Raw genomic sequence first — 17,131 nt, 5'->3', positions numbered from 1 at the left:
AAAATAGTAAACCACTATTATGTGGGACACACTCTGTGCGAGCTGTATTGTAGTACACCAGCACACTGTGTGAGCTGTATTGTAGTACACTAGCGCACTCTGTGTGTGAGCTGTATTGTAGTACACCAGCACACTCTGTGTGAGCTGTTTGTAGTACACCAGCACACACTCTGTGTGAGCTGTATTGTAGTACACCAGCACACTGTGTGAGCTGTATTGTAGTACACTAGCACACTCTGTGTGAGAGCTGTATTGTAGTACACCAGCACACTCTGTGTGAGCTGTTTGTAGTACACCAGCACACACTCTGTGTGAGCTGTATTGTAGTACACCAGCACACACTCTGTGTGAGCTGTATTGTAGTACACCAACACACACACTGTGTGAGCTGTACTGTAGTACACCAGCACACTCTGGGCTGGATTTTCCTCCAGCAGTCAGGAAGGAGGTGGGACTACAACTTTCGGGTTTTAGTCCCGCCTCCATCGACGTCCGGCCAATCCACACGATTTTCCCTTGATTGACCTTGTTGAGCCCGCCCAGCGGGCTCAGCAGGCCAATTAAGGGCCACCCGGCAACAGGTGACGTCACAGACTGAAATTTCATCTGTCAGGGCGCGCTGACAGATGAAATATCAGTGTTTCACAGCTGTTTGAAGCTGTCAAACACTGACAGTCTGAGTTCTAACCCGAGTCCTTCTATGCAGACTCAGTTAGAACTCCTACCGGCACTAAAAGCTGCAGGCTGTCACTTTTGACAGCTCGCGGCCATTCTGCTTTCAGTGCCGGTTGAATGATGGACTCCCGAAGCCTAGAGGAAGGAAGGCTGTAAAGGTAAGTACAGGTAATTTAAACTTCTTTACACACTTTAGACACACCAAACACACTTATCTTTGCACTCATGCACCCATCACTCACCTGAGCACCAACATCGCGACCCCTCCAAGTCCTTCAACCCGATGGCCTGCCTGCTCTCACCTGGCGTGGTTTGGAGCCGTCGGGAATCCCACACGACACCCCTCAAAATAGGGATTAGGCTAAAAACTGCCTGTTAACGACCTCGGGTCGGCATGTCCCAGTGCGGGGCGGGTACCCGCCTCCTTGGAAACTTACGTGGAGGCGGGTTTTGGGCGGCATGGTGTCGGGACCCCCAAAATTGGGATTTTTGCCCCCCGCACGCCTAAAAGCCCGCCTCACGGCACACTGAAAATCTGGCCCAGAGTGTGTGAGCTGTATTGTAGTACACCAGCACACTCTGTGTGAGCTGTATTGTCGTACACCAGCACACTCTGTGTGAGCTGTATTGTCGTACACCAGCACACTCTGTGTGAGCTGTATTGTCGTACACCAGCACACTCTGTGTGAGCTGTATTGTAGTACACCAGCACACTCTGTGTGAGCTGTATTGTCGTACGCCAGCACACTCTGTGTGAGCTGTATTGTCGTACACCAGCACACTCTGTGTGAGCTGTATTGTAGTACACCAGCACACTCTGTGTGAGCTGTATTGTCGTACACCAGCACACTCTGTGTGAGCTGTATTGTCGTACACCAGCACACTCTGTGTGAGCTGTATTGTAGTACACCAGCACACTCTGTGTGAGCTGTATTGTAGTACACCAGCACACTCTGTGTGAGCTGTATTGTCGTACACCAGCACACTCTGTGTGAGCTGTATTGTCGTACACCAGCACACTCTGTGTGAGCTGTATTGTCGTACACCAGCACACTCTGTGTGAGCTGTATTGTTGTACACCAGCACACTCTGTGTGAGCTGTATTGTCGTACGCCAGCACACTCTGTGTGAGCTGTATTGTTGTACGCCAGCAGCTCCGTCCAGGCAGTACTCGAGGAGAGCTCTAGTTGAGCCATGGACCTGATGGTAGCGCAATTCGGTCGTCGAGCCTGGGTTCCTGAGAGGAGTCATCGGCCAAGTGTGCAGGGGTAAAGTGGGCGGGGTGGGGGGCGGAGATGGAGGACTGGGGCAAGATAAAAGCATCATGGCAGCTGCATGATATGCTGCTGGTGGTCACACACTAGTTATATATTAATGGAGTGGAAGCCCTTGTGATTCATGACAACACTGGGCTCGTCTGAAGGAGCTCGCAGAGCACCATGGGGGCAGTCAATGACGTGCCTGGACTTGAGGGAATCTTGTAATTTCAGGAAAGCCCAGAGGCCTAAACTGCTGCTTCTGGCTGTCCATGGGGAAAGTGATGAAAGTATTTGCTCCAGCAACCATGCATCAGTCACCAACCGAACACTGGCATGAGCTGCCGGCTGACTGATGTTACAGATCTCCCCTGTGGCAGCCATGAAATAACCACAGGCAAGTAAGCTGAGGGTTGCAGTGACCTTGGCTGCTACGGACAATGCAGTGTTAGCTGGATACAGGAGTCGCTGCAGAAGTGACCCAACTCTGTGACAGCCTCCTTAGAGAAGCCCAGCCTCCTTATGCACTGCTCCTCAGAGAATTGCTGTCCTGGGCTTCGACATTATGTTGGGAGGTTAAGGATTCCTCCTTCTATTTGCTCTTCCTGCACCTGTAGCTCCATGCACTCCTTCCTCCTCCTCTTGCCAGAGTGCAGTTGCAAGAAGGATCGACCCCCCCCCCCCCCAATGATGAAAAAAGCATGTTGCCAAAAGCCCCTTAAAAGTTCTACAACGTTCAACAGGCACTACAAGCACTCTGAAATGGTCCAAGTAACCAAATACCACAAGCAAAATCTCTCCCAAAAAAATGCCGCATTTTACTGGAGATCAGCTGAGGATTCCTTTAAATACCACTGGAAATGGTCACCTCCTGACTTGTGGGCGGGTTGAGGAACTGGCGGAATCAACGCGGAGAGAGACCAAAATGGCGTCCCGGTCACGACGGAAATCGTCCCCTGACTTTCAGCATCAAGCACTCAGCATGGGATGAGATGCAGAGATAAGCTCCCCGCTACACTGCCCCAGCAACGTGCCACAGCCTCAACCTCACAAGAGCACCAGGAGGCTTATTATGCCAGGGTGAAACAGTAATCGTGACTGTGCTGTAAAGTATTGGCCTTTTCAGTTCCTCTTTAAACTGTGCGAGCCTGTGGGGTTAGATCTTGCACCATTGAGCAGGACTGATTGCCTCTGAGGCACTGATGGACTTCCCAGTGGAAAACCTTGGGAGTCATTTGAGAAACAATTGGGAGACTGTGATGGGAGCATAGAATCATAGAAAGTTACAGCACGGAAGGAGGCCATTTCGGCCCATCGTGTCCGCGCCGGCCGACAAAGAGCTACCCAGCCTAATCCCACTTCCCAGCTCTTGGTCCGTAGCCCTGCAGGTTAGAGCATCCCAAGTGCACATCCAAGTACTTTTTAAATGTGGTTAGGGTTCCTGCCTCCACCACCCTTTCAGGCAGTGAGTTCCAGACCCCCACAACCCTCTGGGTGAAGAAATTTCCCCTCAAAACCCCTCTAAACCTTCCCCCAATTACTTTAAATTTTTGACTCCTCTGCTAAGGGAAATAGGTCCTTTCTACTGTAGCATTTTACGAGATGAAGGAATTATGATGGGCTTAATCCTCATCCATATATGTTTTGTGATCCAAAGTTGTCTTAAAATGAAACATTCCATTAAAGAACGGAAACTGTCATCACGCTCACGGGAGTTGAGGGTGGACCACACCACACACCAAACAGTGGCCAGCTGAAATAACAACAGAAAACGCTGGAAACTCTCAGCCGGCCAGGCAGCATCCGTGGAGAGAGAAACAGAGTTAACGTTTCGGGTCTGGGACCCTTCATCAGAACTGGAAAAAGCTGGCGATGTAACAGATATTAAGCAGGTGCAGAGAGGGGAGGAGTAAATTTGCTTAGGTTAAGTTACTTCTCCCCCTCAGCGCCTGCCTGCGATGAGATGGGATGGGGAACTCACTAAGTGAGGCAGCACAGGAGCACAAGGCTGCGGGGCTGCTACTCTCAGTGCATCAAAACAACGCACTGCCGGGCTACTTCATAATGTTTACTTCAGAGTACGAACCAATCACTCGTGCAGCACAAAGGGCCCTCAGAGCGGCAGCATTTCAGTGACTGTGGGTTTAAACCAACATCCGAAAAAGCACAGACATCAAAGAGGCACATCCAGCTCCCAGCTGGGCTCTCGGAATACATTTGGTCTAATTAGTCCCGATTTTGTCAAAAGTCACTTTTCCAGAACATTAAAAGCTGCCTCGTATCGGGTCACTATTGAACACGCTCATTTGTTTTGTTTATACAGTGACAGATAGTGTGATTTACAAAATGTACAGCTCAGAGTTTGTTTAAAAAGAACGGTTTGGGTCATAATTCTGTGTTTATCTAAAAGATTCAGTCATTTGGTCCTGGTGATCTGCTTTACAGCCTTCATCGTAACTCGCCTTTCCTCTTGACATGATTGGCACTTGCACTGCATCATACTGAGTGTAGATGGCGCTACAGTTCATACTGTATTGAGATTATGTGTGTCAGTAATAACAGCTTTCAGCACCAGGAGATTAGAGGTTTGCCACATAAATGACTGTATTTGAAGATTTGATGTAATGTCAGCAACTCTCGGCTCTTGACCAAGGAAGCACGGATGTGGAATGCAGCCAGATTGTAAGAAAGCAGCAGAACCGTACCCCAGTACGTCAAGTCATTATACATACAAACTTGCTGTTGCTGTGCTCACTGGATTATGCAAAACGGTGGCAGAAGATAGTTTGGTCACCATTTATTGTTGACAAATTCCGAAAGCCAGTCGGTAAACAAGTACTCCTAAATTGGGCAGCAGAAAATGGCTGCTCGCACTTACCTGGTGTCGACGAACCAATCCTCGGGTTCTATTTGCAGCAGACAATAGTCGATAGGTACCATGTGCACCGGATTTTGGGAAATATCACACTTGGTTGATACGATAGCAAAATACTGCAGATGTTGGAAATCCGAAATAACAACAGAAAATGCTGGAAAAACTCAGCAAGTCAGGCAACATCCGTGGAGAGAAATTTGAGTTGACGTTTCGGGTTTGACCCTTCTTCAAAACTGGAGAGAAAAGGAACTAGATCGAAGGCAGGGCTGCGATCGGACAAAAGAATAAAAGAACCAAAAGAAGTAAAAGAGATTAGAAGCTAGACGAGATGGTAATAGGCTGTGATTAGGTGTAAAGTGTACTGGCAGGGTAAAAGATAGCTGCCAGGTGTGAGAGAGAAACAAAAGGAAAGTGGGGGGGGAAGGAAAGGAGTGGAAAAATATAAGTGAAAATGAAATAGGGGCCGAGGTTATGATCTGAAATTGTTGAACTCAATATTGAGACCGGAAGGCTGCAGAGTGCCTAATCGGAAGATGAGGTGCTGTTCCTCGAGTTTACGTTGAGCTTCCGTGGAACAGTACAAGAGGCCAAGGACGGTGAGGTCCGAGTGGGAATGGAGCGGTGAATTGAAATGACAGGCGACCGGAAGCTCGGGGTCACCCTTACGGACTGAACGGAGGTGTTCCGCAAAGCGGTCACCCAATCTGCGTTTGGTCTCCCCAATGTAGAGGAGACCGCATCGTGAGCAGCGAATACAGTATACTAGATTGCGAGAAGTACAAGTAAATCGCTGTTTCACCTGGAAGGGGTGTTTGGGGCCCTGGACAGTGGGGAGGGGGGAGGTATAGGGGCAGGTGTTACATCTCCTCCGCTTGCACGGGAAGGTGCCAGGCGAAGGGGAAGGGCTGTTTGGGGTGATAGAGGAGTGGACTAGGGTGTCTCGGAGAGAGCGGTCCCTGCGGAATACTGAAAGGGGAGGGGAGGGGAAGATACGTTTGGTGGTGGGATCACTTTGGAGGTAGCGGAAATGCCGGAGGATGATCCGTTGAATGTGGAGGCTGGTGGGGTGAAAGGTGAGGACAAGGGGAACCCTATCGTGGTTCCGGGAGGGAGGGGCAGGGGTGAGGGCAGAGGTGCGGGAGATAGAACTGACACGGTCGAGGGCGGTCTCAACCACGGTAGAGGGGAATCCTCGGTTGCGGAAAAATACTTCAGTTATGTCAATTACACCTGTTGTTCCGCTAGAACAAAAAGGTTTCATATTTGTTGGCAAGATCCAACTACCCAACAAAGAAATCAACGTGAATGGGTTAAGAACGAAGAGATTTGGGTTTAAATATCATACCCGATGCACACTGTAGGTTTTCCATGGCACTGCTCATGAGGTGTGCTCATGGGGAGCTGGAGGATATGTACTGCAGTGGGGAGAGGGATTGGGTCTTGTGGGGGGGAGGGGGAGGGGGGTAGAGTACTTCAGGGGGACTCGGGTTGGGAGAAGTTAGTGGCTGGGGTCACCAAATAGGCAAGGCTTAGGACCACTTGGGGGAGGGGAGGTCTGTGGTGTTGGAAGCACTTGTCAGGGTTGGGATCTGTGGCTGCCAGCGAGGGAGGGTGGGAGGGAGGGCTGAGTGCGGGGAAGCAATAATGCTGTATTTTTTATTATTCAGTGGGAGTCGAATCTATTTTTTTTTAAACATTCAAAAAATTTGCATGAGGAATATTCCTTCCATGTTACAATGACACAAAAGCACTGAAAGCCTGTGCATGATAGTAACTTAATGCTGCTTAGTCTGATAAACCATTGCCTTTGCACTTTAGTAAGGGAGGACTGGGAACATCTCAGGGTGAGGTTCTCCTGTCGGTAAGCAGTAAGTTTCCTTAGTCCTGGGAAACCCAGCCCGCATCCGTTAAATTCAAGCGGCTCCCAAAATCTGAGGAATGGAGCCTCATTTAAATATTATAATCACTGACCCGCCTCTCCAGAGCGGTTACGCGGATGTCTCCAGACCTGTGGCATTTAAACTGGAAGTTGGCATGTTTACGGTGGGTTAGGGGCACGTTTCACATTCTTACTAATTTAGCCCTCCCTCGTCATGGGGAGGGGGGGGGTTAAAATCCCCCACCTCCAAGGGGTTAACGATTACATGTACCCTGATGACACCCAGCTCTACCTCTCCACCAACTCTCTCGACCCCTTCACCACCTCTCTTGACCTCTTCACCAACTCTCTCGACCCCTCCACCACCTCTCTCGACCCCTCCTCTGTGGTGTCAGGCTCCTTACCCGACGTCCAATCTTGGATGAGCTGCAATTTCCTCCAGCTAAACACTCGGAAGTCTGAAACCAGCGTCTTTGGCCACCACCACCACACATTCTTCACCCATGCCACCAATTCTATCCTCCCGCCCTCCTCCGCCCCCCTCCGCCCCCCCCAACCACTGTCGCAGGCTGAACAAGGCTGTTTGCAACCTTCACATCCTATTTGACCCTGAGCTGAGCTGCTGACTCTGTATCCGCTCCATCAAAAACACACTCTCCTATCTCTACCATCGTTCACCTCTGCTCCACCTCAGCCAATCTGCTGCTGAGACCTTCATCCATGTCCATGTAGCCTCCAGACTCGGCTATTCCATTGTGCTCCTGGACGGCCTCCCATTCCCTTCATCCAAAACTGTGCAGCCTCTACCCTATCTTCCACTGACTCCTGCTTGCCCATCACCCCTGTCCTCAACTACACGGGGCCCTCCATGCTTAATTTAAAATTCTCATTTTTGTGTTCTTTGGCCTCATTTGCCCCACCTCCCTCCATCTCTGTAACTTCCTCCAGCCCTACAACCCATCACAATCACCCAAACTCTCCGTTCCTCAGACTCGGCCATTTTGCTCCTTCCCTTTTCCCCACGATTGGTGGTTGTGCCTTCAGCCAACAAGGCCCCACGCTCTGGGATTCCCTCCCTCGCCTCCTTTAAGACCCTCCAGAAAACCTAACGCTTTGACAAAAGCCTTTGACCCCTTCCTAATATCTCCTTCTTTGGCTTGGCATCTATATCTATATACTAGCAGGGGAGCCCCGCGTTGCAGGGCAATTTTTTGGGCTGGTGGATGTGTGGGCCGGAAGCCTGGGACTGGATTTGGGTTGTCGGCAGTTTCCAGGGCTTTTTTGGGCCTGGTGGATGTGTGGGCCGGGAGCCTGGGACTGGATTTGGGCTGTCGGCAGTTGGAGACGCCTAGGCCCATTTTGCACTGTTTTTTAACCTAAACATTTCTAGCTTTTAATACCTTCAAAGATGAAAGCTAAAGTACTTATAAAACATTTTTGGTAAATCTTATTTTTTTTAAAAAAGAAACTGACCTGGATTACCAAAGTTTTGAGCTGCCCTGGCTGCTGTATAATGGCTGACAGATCCCTGAGATGAAAACGATTAGTCCCGCCCACACACACACCGATTGGTCAACCATCAGGTGACTGAACTGTAGGATTGGTCAATCATGACGGCACAGGATTGGTCGACCTTGACGTCACTCAATGCTAATGAGTGGATAATGAGTGGAATTTTGAAGGTTTTTTGTACAATGTGCGAACAATTTTTGTCCGACCAAAAAGTAAATATGCCTACAAGAGTCCCCTAATGATGAGCTTTCTTTTGATACAACACATGTGTAGGTACGCTTTATAACTTTTGATTGTATAGCCGGACAGACAGACAGACAGAGAGACAGACAGACAGAGAGACATACTGTTATATATATAATAGATAGATAGATAGATAGATAGATAGATAGATAGATAGATATATATTTGCTTACATCTCTGCGAAGCACCTTGGGACATTTTTCTGTTAAAGGAACTATATATGTTACTGTTGCCGCAGCCTCCCCCCTCCTCCAGGAAGTGCCTGGCCTGAATTCAGTGATGTGCAGCGACATTATGACCGAGACTGGGAGCCTGCTGCTTCAGAATGCAGTGTGAAGGCATCTGTTCCCTGATGCTCTGTTGTCCAACACATTCATAAAATATCCCAGTGTTGCAACCAAGTGATTATGCTTTAAATATGACTCAGCTAAATATATACGTATATAAAAAAAGGGGAAAATTTGTGCATGTTTACAAACTGAATCCTTTCTTGTATGATACAGAGCAAGGGTTTAAAATGATTTTGTCCTTATTTATTATTTTACATTATCACTACAGGGGCTTACACTAACCATTACTTTGTGCCACCCTGAGTGTGTGTGTGTGTCTGACTGGTGTGTTGTGCAACTGTGAACACATTCATCAAGTCTCCCGCTGAGATCCCTGTCTCAGTTGTTCTTTTAACTTAAACTCACACAAGTTCTTGTCGCGTTGAATGGCTGTGCTCGCATTTCAGGTGGGATTTTACACAAAGATTGGGTCTTTCTCGATTCAAGGGGCAACACTACAGAGAAATCGTCAGCTGTGAAAGTACCAAGGCACATACAAATTCATGCGTCTTCTCGTGGCAAAGAGATAAATGTGGAAATCTCAAATATATTCTCAGTACTGACAGTCATACGAACATACGAATTAGGAGCAGGAGTAGGCCACTCGGCCCCTTCAAGCCTGCTCCGCCATTCAATAAGATCATGGCTGATCTGATTACTCCACATTCTCGCCTACCCCCGATAACCTTTCACCTCCTTGCTTATCAAGAATGTATCTACCTCTGCCTTAAAAATATTCAAAGACTCTGCTTCCACCGGCCTCTGAGGAAGAGAGTTCCAAAGACTCACGACCCTCTGTGAGAAAAAATTTCTCCTCATCTCTGTCTTAACTGGGTGACCCCTTCTTTTTAAACAGTGACCCCTAGTTCTAGATTCTCCCACAAGAGGAAACATCCTCTCCACATCCACCCTGTCCAGACCCCTCAGGATCTTATATGTTTCAATCAAGTCACCTCTGACTCTTCTAAACTCCAGCGGATACAAGCCTAGCCTGTCCAGCCTTTCCTCATAAGACAACCCGCCCATTCCAGGTATTAGTCTCGTAAACTTTCTCTGAACTGCTTCCAACGCTTCACAGCTGAGGAGGCAAGAAAGGTCATAGCCTATACTGGAGCGGGGTTAGAAATTTTCTGAGATTATCCCTCGCTCCATATAAATATCATGAGGTGGATAAAATAACCACATTAGTACGGGATGGTAAGAAGGGAGAAGTCCAAGAAATAACTCACTCTTCTCGCATGTTGGGTGGTCCCCACTCCACGACAAATCCCACTGGCACATAAGGATGTCTGTCCCGATGAGCTCGTATCCTGGGTAGCACTGGTACGTCACCACGGTTCCATGGATTAATTCAGGATGGGAAGTTGTTTTCCAGCCGTTCGGAATTTCGGGCAGTTCTGGGCAGGTATCGTTTCTCAAAACCTCTGTGGAAGAAATTCACCGTGGTCACAAAGGTGTTCCACCAGGCTGATGGTAGTTCAGATTTAAGCAGCATCCAAAAGAATGTGCGAAAAAAATGTTTGTATCATGACATCTTTTTCATTGTCGGGACGGCAGAGATAATGGGCCCCAATTTACTGTAACCAGCCAGCGAACGAGCGACGGCCGCCGTGCGCTAGATTCGCCCTTGCCCATTCATCTCCATGAGTTTTTGCACGGCAAGATGCTGTAGGTGGCACATCGAAACAGCGCAGCATCCTCTACAGGGCATCTGGGACCTGTGTGAACCGGCCAAACAACTCTGTATCTCATTAACCAATCAGATTGAAGAACAGCTCCTGAGCAGCGCAGAGTCTGAACCAGGAAGTGTCAGTTAGGATAGTTAATTCAATGTCAAATCAGGTACAGAAAGCCAAATAAAGAGAGGGAAAGAAAGATTGGATTAAGGGAGAGAGAAAGAGAGACAGGAAGACAAAGTAAAAAAAAAAAAATGTAATTTACATTTTTTTTATATCTCCAATAATAATTAAAATCTGAAGGAATGAGACTCCACAATTGTAATAATTAATTTTCAGTGCCAGAGAGGTTGTTAAGACGGTCACGCCGGTAGTAAGGGTACTTAGACTGAAATGGACAAGCCCCAACTTCTTGTGGCGAGTTTAGTCCGTATCTACGACATCAGTACAGGAGCCTCACGCCGTTCAATACCTTGGCATGGGGAGCCAGACGGTGAGATGGCGTTTTCGCGCAGTTTACGGAGGGGCAGCACATCTCGGAACAACTTCCACGTTTAGCAGTGCGTCTGCGCGCGCCTGAATTTGTTGCCTGATTCGCACATACATAATGGTGAGCGCCGTTAGCCTCGCTGTTATTTTCACAGTAAAGTCTGGCCCATTTCTCACAGGTAATTAAACTGAGAGAATCAAGAACCTGCGCCACAGTTTCAGAAATAAAAGACTGAACCAGTACATCTACATCGCAGGGTAGGCATTGCAAATTTTGTTGAAGCAAAATTCTGTTTTATTTTTATATATTCTAGAAGTCCACCTTTGCTCTCGACTCGATGTGATACGTCTGTCCTTGATGATAACTAACCAAAGACTTGGATTCTGATTGTGTCTCATTTTGAATTCCAAAAAATGACAGACAAGAGATCCAAAGAGCAGGGAAACAAATGAATGCCTCTTACTTTACCGTGGATTCAATTAAACTTCTTCTGACTTACCCCGAAGCGCCCGACATGTCCATAATCATCACCTTCCATGGTGAGGAACTTGAATTTAATTTAATGTAAAAAACACTCGTCATTTGGTGACTTTAATCATGTCGGGTCATGTCACTATTTTTATACACCAAGTGGGAGTTGTTAACAGTGTCTGATTTTCAGTGATTTGAGAGAACTCATGAACCAGTGCTAATGGCACTTCTGAAAGTACGGCATTCCCTAGATATTGGATCGGAGCGTCAGCCTAGATTATGTGCTCAAGTCTCTGAAGTTCAACTGGCTATGGACGTCACAGGGTGTTTACAAATTAAAGGGTTTTAAAGTCTGTACAAAGGATCATAGGGCTAAGGTGGTTTTAAAAAAGAGTAAAATTATTAATACTCTGCGCACAGCTCAAGGCTATGCCACAATGCAGCAGGACCTTGAGGCCTGTCACAACTATTTTCTGGCTTCCAGATGGAAGGCAGTGGAATCCAACCAAAATGATGTACACAATCCCGACCACATGAATTTGGTTAGTGTCTGGGGCTTATCCTTGTTGTGGGCAGAAGTTCTAACCTGCCTTCCACCAGGGTTATGTCCAACTGAAAGATCTAGGCCTCTACACCCACATCCCCTTGCATAGCTAACCACGTGTTTATTTTGAATAACCACTGTTCCTAATTTTCATTGCCCCCACCAAAAGGTTTCTATGCCAACACTGTAACATTACGATAACAAATTTGACCGCTTGAAGAGATTTTAGGCCACACGTCTGTGAAATTCGGTGCAATTCCTACCTCATCAATTTGTTATTATTCGAGTACCTCTCGTGTATAATTGGCTCCTAAATGTATCCTGCAATTTATGTGCACGTTGTACAAGCTGTGAGATATTTTAACTTGCAGACTAATTATGCTCAATTAGCTGTTTAAGGCGCTCTAATGGTTACAATTCAATCTGGCTCAATTAACATTGCAATAATTAATTCGTTGATATGTAGGGCGAGTAGAATGAATGGTACTGTATTAGCAAAAGATGAATGTGCAATTTATGTGGTTGACTTTTTCTGCATCATATACTTCAGTAATGTATGTAGATGACAATTATTTCACTATTGCAGGCAAATTACTTTGTGCAAGCTATATTTCACAAGAATTGACATCACAGGACAGTGCAATAAGAAGACAGTTGCCCTTTAATTTTGCACAGTGAGCACTATTGCCCTTTGTGTTAGTCGCTGGCACGAGCTTGAAACCCAGGAGAACTAAATTCCCTTTCAGCTTTTAAAATATATTTATTTTTGGAACATAATGGAGTCATAGTCAGTAAATGTCTAAAACCAGGCACTATAAAAGAGCACTGTGGGAAACAAGCACACAAGCATAAAACACCTGCAGCATTTCCTGAATGCAAGTGTTGCTTTTTAAAAAAAATCATACCCAAATTGCCACTGAAATGTATGAAATAGAGGGCAGCAAGAGAAGCCAAATTACTGAGAACGGAAAATTTGCAAGGGCTAGAAATTGGGGTGGGAGGCGTACCTCCGGAGTAGGCCTCTGACCCATGAAACCTTTACCAACCTACCTCCTGGTATCCAGGCTGCCTAGAGTTCCGGTCTCGGGCTTCCAGGCGGATGGCAGCGTGAAGGCCCAGGGATCCCAGGGACGCAGGCGGTTCGGATGCCTCCCTGGGATCACGTGGGCCCGGTCCTCCAATCACAAAGGAGGATTCCATTGCAGTCATTTACGAAGGGAATCCCCTAATGATATGCAATGGAATCCCCAAATAATTATACAATGTACAGAATTCTAATAAATATAAATTGTGCTGAATTGCAATTTTATTCATAAGTTCCTTGATTACACCAACCTCAATAAAAATGTAAGTTTTTAATAAATAATTTTAGACATCTTAATCCAGGCCAACATTTGCATAAACTCATTTAAAGTCTATGTGCATTATTTTGGATTTTTAAAGGTTTTATTTAAACCTGATATATACCCTTACGCTGATGAAAGCAGGCCTTACGCCTGATTTTACCAGCCGTAAGAGTTGCGTGAGCAATTGCTGGGCAGTTGCTGGGCAAATAGCCCCACTCTGCGCCAGCAATACAGAGTTTCCATGCAGTTCGGATGATCTGTCAAGGCGTACCTTGACAGATCGCAAGTTCTGGATTTCGCTCTGGAACTTCCGGGGCCTTTCAAATCAAATCAATCAAATCAACTTTTATTGTCATTGTTAGTGCACAAGTGCAGTACAACGAAATGTAGGCTTGCGGCTCCCGAGAGTGTACATTTAGATTAAGACATTTAAGCATTCAACATACATTTGGCTTGTAATACATTAACATAAACATAACCATAATAAAGTGCATTGGCAGATGTGCAGGCTTTAGAGTTTATTTGTGGAGTTCAGTAGGATTTAGCTGTTCCTAAATCTGGTCGTACGGGTGCAAATGCATCTGTAGCGTCTCCCAGATGGCAGGAGGGCGAACAGACTGTGGCTGGGGTGGGTAGGGTCTTTGATGATGGACCGTGACCTCCGTAGACAGCGTTTCTGGTATATGTGCTCTATGGTCGGTAGGCGGATTACGACAGCGTACTCTGAGAGTTTCTGCCCTAAATACGTACGTACTTCTAAGATATGATTAACTGGGTTACCAAAACACTGCAGGACAACTAAGAAGGGCTAGAGATCAGAAACTCTGGTGCATAAGTCAACCCTTCATGTTTGCTTGTGTGCCCTTTGAATATAAAGGAATGGAATGACCAGTGTGAGCTTCCTAACCAAAGCAGCAACCTTAAAGATGAGGGGGTGATTGATATGCTGCTGTGAGCTATAATCTGGATTTTGGTGTAGTCCATCAGGCTGCATTTATATTGGTATTGGGTTGTTTGCGCCACCAACAGTAAGTCTCACCCAGCTGGCAGTTACCCTAATATATGCCTCATGTAGGACAGCCAGATTCAGTAAGGCCAGCATCAGGAAGACCTGCTTTTTAAAAAAAAACTGAGCCTTCAGTTGGATGTCAGTGTTGGTGAATTTGGCAGGTTTGCATTAGACCTGTGCTTCAGGAACTGGAGGTGTAAACATTCCACCGACACCAATGTAGAAGCAGCATCCGTTTAGTTAAGGCAACCTGAGGCACTTTAACCGAGACAAACGCATGGGAGTCAAACAATGTACAGTACCCTGACCTAAAACAGGTCAACATAGATAGAAATCAGTCGGAAACTTTGTGGTGTTTTGGAAGAAGGGAGTTGCCACTGGGGATGGGAAAGTGAACAAGATCTTTCCCAAATAGTACAACACAGAAGGAGGTCATTTGGCCCATCGAGTCTATGCTGGCTCTTTAGTCAGTCCCACACCCCCTCTCTTCCCCCATATCCCTGGAACTTAATTCTGCTTCAAGAATTTATCCAATTCCCTTTTGAAGGCGACTATTGCATCTGTGTCCACCACCCTATCAGGCAGCGCATTGCAAATCCCGACCACTCGCTGCGTAAAAAAGTTTTCCCTCACGTCGCCTCCGGTTCTTTTGCCAATCACCTTAAATCTGTGCCCTCTGGTTATGAAAGACTAGAACTCATGACACACATGGTGTAAATGAGTCAGGACAGCTCTATACAGTTCAGTGAAAATCTGCAGTTCAGTGCCACTGTGGAGATAGCCTGTTTATTCCATGGGTGTGCAGCTCCTCACTGTGCATGGTATTCCATTCTGGAAGAATGTGTGCCGACACTGAGCACATTAAAATTGACAACGGCTGCAAATTATAAGTGACATTTCTATTGTGCCTGCTGGCTAGGGCACCAACATCACAAACTGACACTTATTGTTACACTAACAATGCACTAAAGCAACCCAGAAGATGTAGAAAGACCTGGAGTGAAAGTGGACAATGTCCACTTAATATGTCATAAAGAAACGCAATATCAACTGTCTCAGATTGGGAATATGGACGAAACCTTGATGAATTTTCATCTCTCATGTAACCATATGTTGAATTTGACTGGTGCCAGCAGTGTACTGGGAAAAGCGATGGGACATGATGCATGGCATGAAGCTAATGCTGAACATTTTTAAGGTCAACACATTGATAGCTAATGCTGAGTTTCCATTTGGAATAATCACTTTGAACACACCAGAGAAGCTGGATGGACAAAGATGGCAGTAAAGGGAAGTTGCAGAAGGTGTGGAATACACACATGGGAGCGTTGGATCAGTGGGCAGCACCCTCGCCTCTGAGTCAGAAGGTTGTGCGTTCAAGTCCCACTCCAGAGACTTGAGCACAAAATATAGGCCGACACTCCAGTGCAGTGCTGAGGGTGTGCAGCACTGTCAGAGGGGCTGTCTTTCGGAGGAGACATAAGCTGGGGCCCCATTTGCTCTTTCAGGTGGACGTAAAAGATCTCATTGCATTTTTTGGAAGAAGAGCGGGGGAGTTCTCCTCAGTGTCCTGGCCAATATTTATATCCCAATATTTAACCAACATCATTGAAACAGATTATCTGGCCATTATCACGTTGCTGTTTGATGGACCTTGCTGTGCCCAAATTGGCTGCCGCGGTTTCTACATTACAACACTTCAAAAGTACTTCAATGGCTGTAAACCGCTTTGGGATGTCATGAAAGGCACGATATAAATGGAAGTCTTTCTTCTTATCTTGTGCTCTGTGTTAGTGTGGGACATGGTTTGAGTGCTCAACCATGAATGAAGAGCCTGGTGAAAGACTGTATGGATGTGTGTGTGAGAGTGTGTGTGAGAGAGAGAGATGGGGGTCTCACTTCCACCTGCAGTCAGTGGTCTTTTGCCTAAAGAAAGTATTCAAGATAGATTGGAATCAGTTGGGTTCAGCTACTGGTGCCCTAACCAAGCATTGGTAGTAGAAGAAAGGTGAGAAGGAAGGAACAAACATGTTGAAACCACGCATTACACCAAGTACCAAGCTTACACCAAGTACCAAGCTTACACCACCTAACAGGCAGCAGTGATGATAATGGTGGCACAGAAAATTGTCGCAGTGACAACATTAAAAAAAAACAAGACTTTGAAACTCTGAATATTCGGAGTCCAATTCCGGCTTTGAAGGATTTCAATTTACCAGAAAAGTTTAACCGTTACATTATAAGTCAACATTCAAAGTTTGAAAGCATTTAACATTGGCCCAGTAATTCCGGGCACAACGTGTGAGTAAGGACGGGGTACTCACGCGTGTGCCCGGAGGAATTGCCGGTTTTCAGCATGCACAGCGCATGCGCTGAAAACCGGCATTTCCTGTCCTCTGACCCAAGGGGTTAAGAGGCAGAACACGCGCGACTGCACAGGCAGCGCTGTGCGCAGTGAAATTCCTTTTTTTTTCCCCCAGAGTTGCGCGTGTGTAAAGGCCTCCGGTCTTTACACATTGAAAAACCACACGTAAGTACTTAGTTTTTCAGGTAAGTGGTCTATTAATACAATTGAGACATTTTTTTTCCACAGGTTTGTTATTTTTAAAGAATTTACAGTCAGGTAAGTTTAGTTTTAGCCCCGATTTTTTATATAATTTTTTTTTTCAAATTTTAAAATTATTGTTTAAAATAGTTTTTGAGTGTCTTTATGGTTCATTTAAGTAGTGCAATGTTTTTTAAAATTTTCTTTCAGGTTTAAGTGGTGTTTTGGGGCCAGGAGTTTTCATGAGTTTGACAGCTCTTACTGTCAAACTCATGAATGAA

The 17,131-nt window shown here is 46.3% G+C and overlaps 1 protein-coding gene across 3 annotated transcripts in view; it reads right to left on the bottom strand.

Annotated features, from left to right (window-relative positions):
- sez6b (seizure related 6 homolog b) overlaps window positions 1-17,131 on the bottom strand; it is a 996,456-nt gene that overhangs the window by 85,031 nt on the left and 894,294 nt on the right. For all 3 annotated transcript variants that reach the window (XM_085965010.1, XM_085965009.1, XM_085965011.1), the window contains exon 11: window positions 9,999-10,193. In XM_085965010.1, the coding sequence (XP_085821136.1) occupies window positions 9,999-10,193 (195 nt within the window). The remainder of the gene's footprint in view (window positions 1-9,998; window positions 10,194-17,131) is intronic.

The sequence above is a fragment of the Somniosus microcephalus genome, chromosome 22, assembly GCF_052327205.1.
Source record: "Somniosus microcephalus isolate GS21.2 chromosome 22, FLI_Smic_1.0, whole genome shotgun sequence".
NCBI classification, from domain to species: Eukaryota; Metazoa; Chordata; class Chondrichthyes; order Squaliformes; family Somniosidae; genus Somniosus; species Somniosus microcephalus.
Note: the sequence above shows the minus strand (reverse complement) of the source record. Positions and strands in the feature narration are given on the sequence as shown.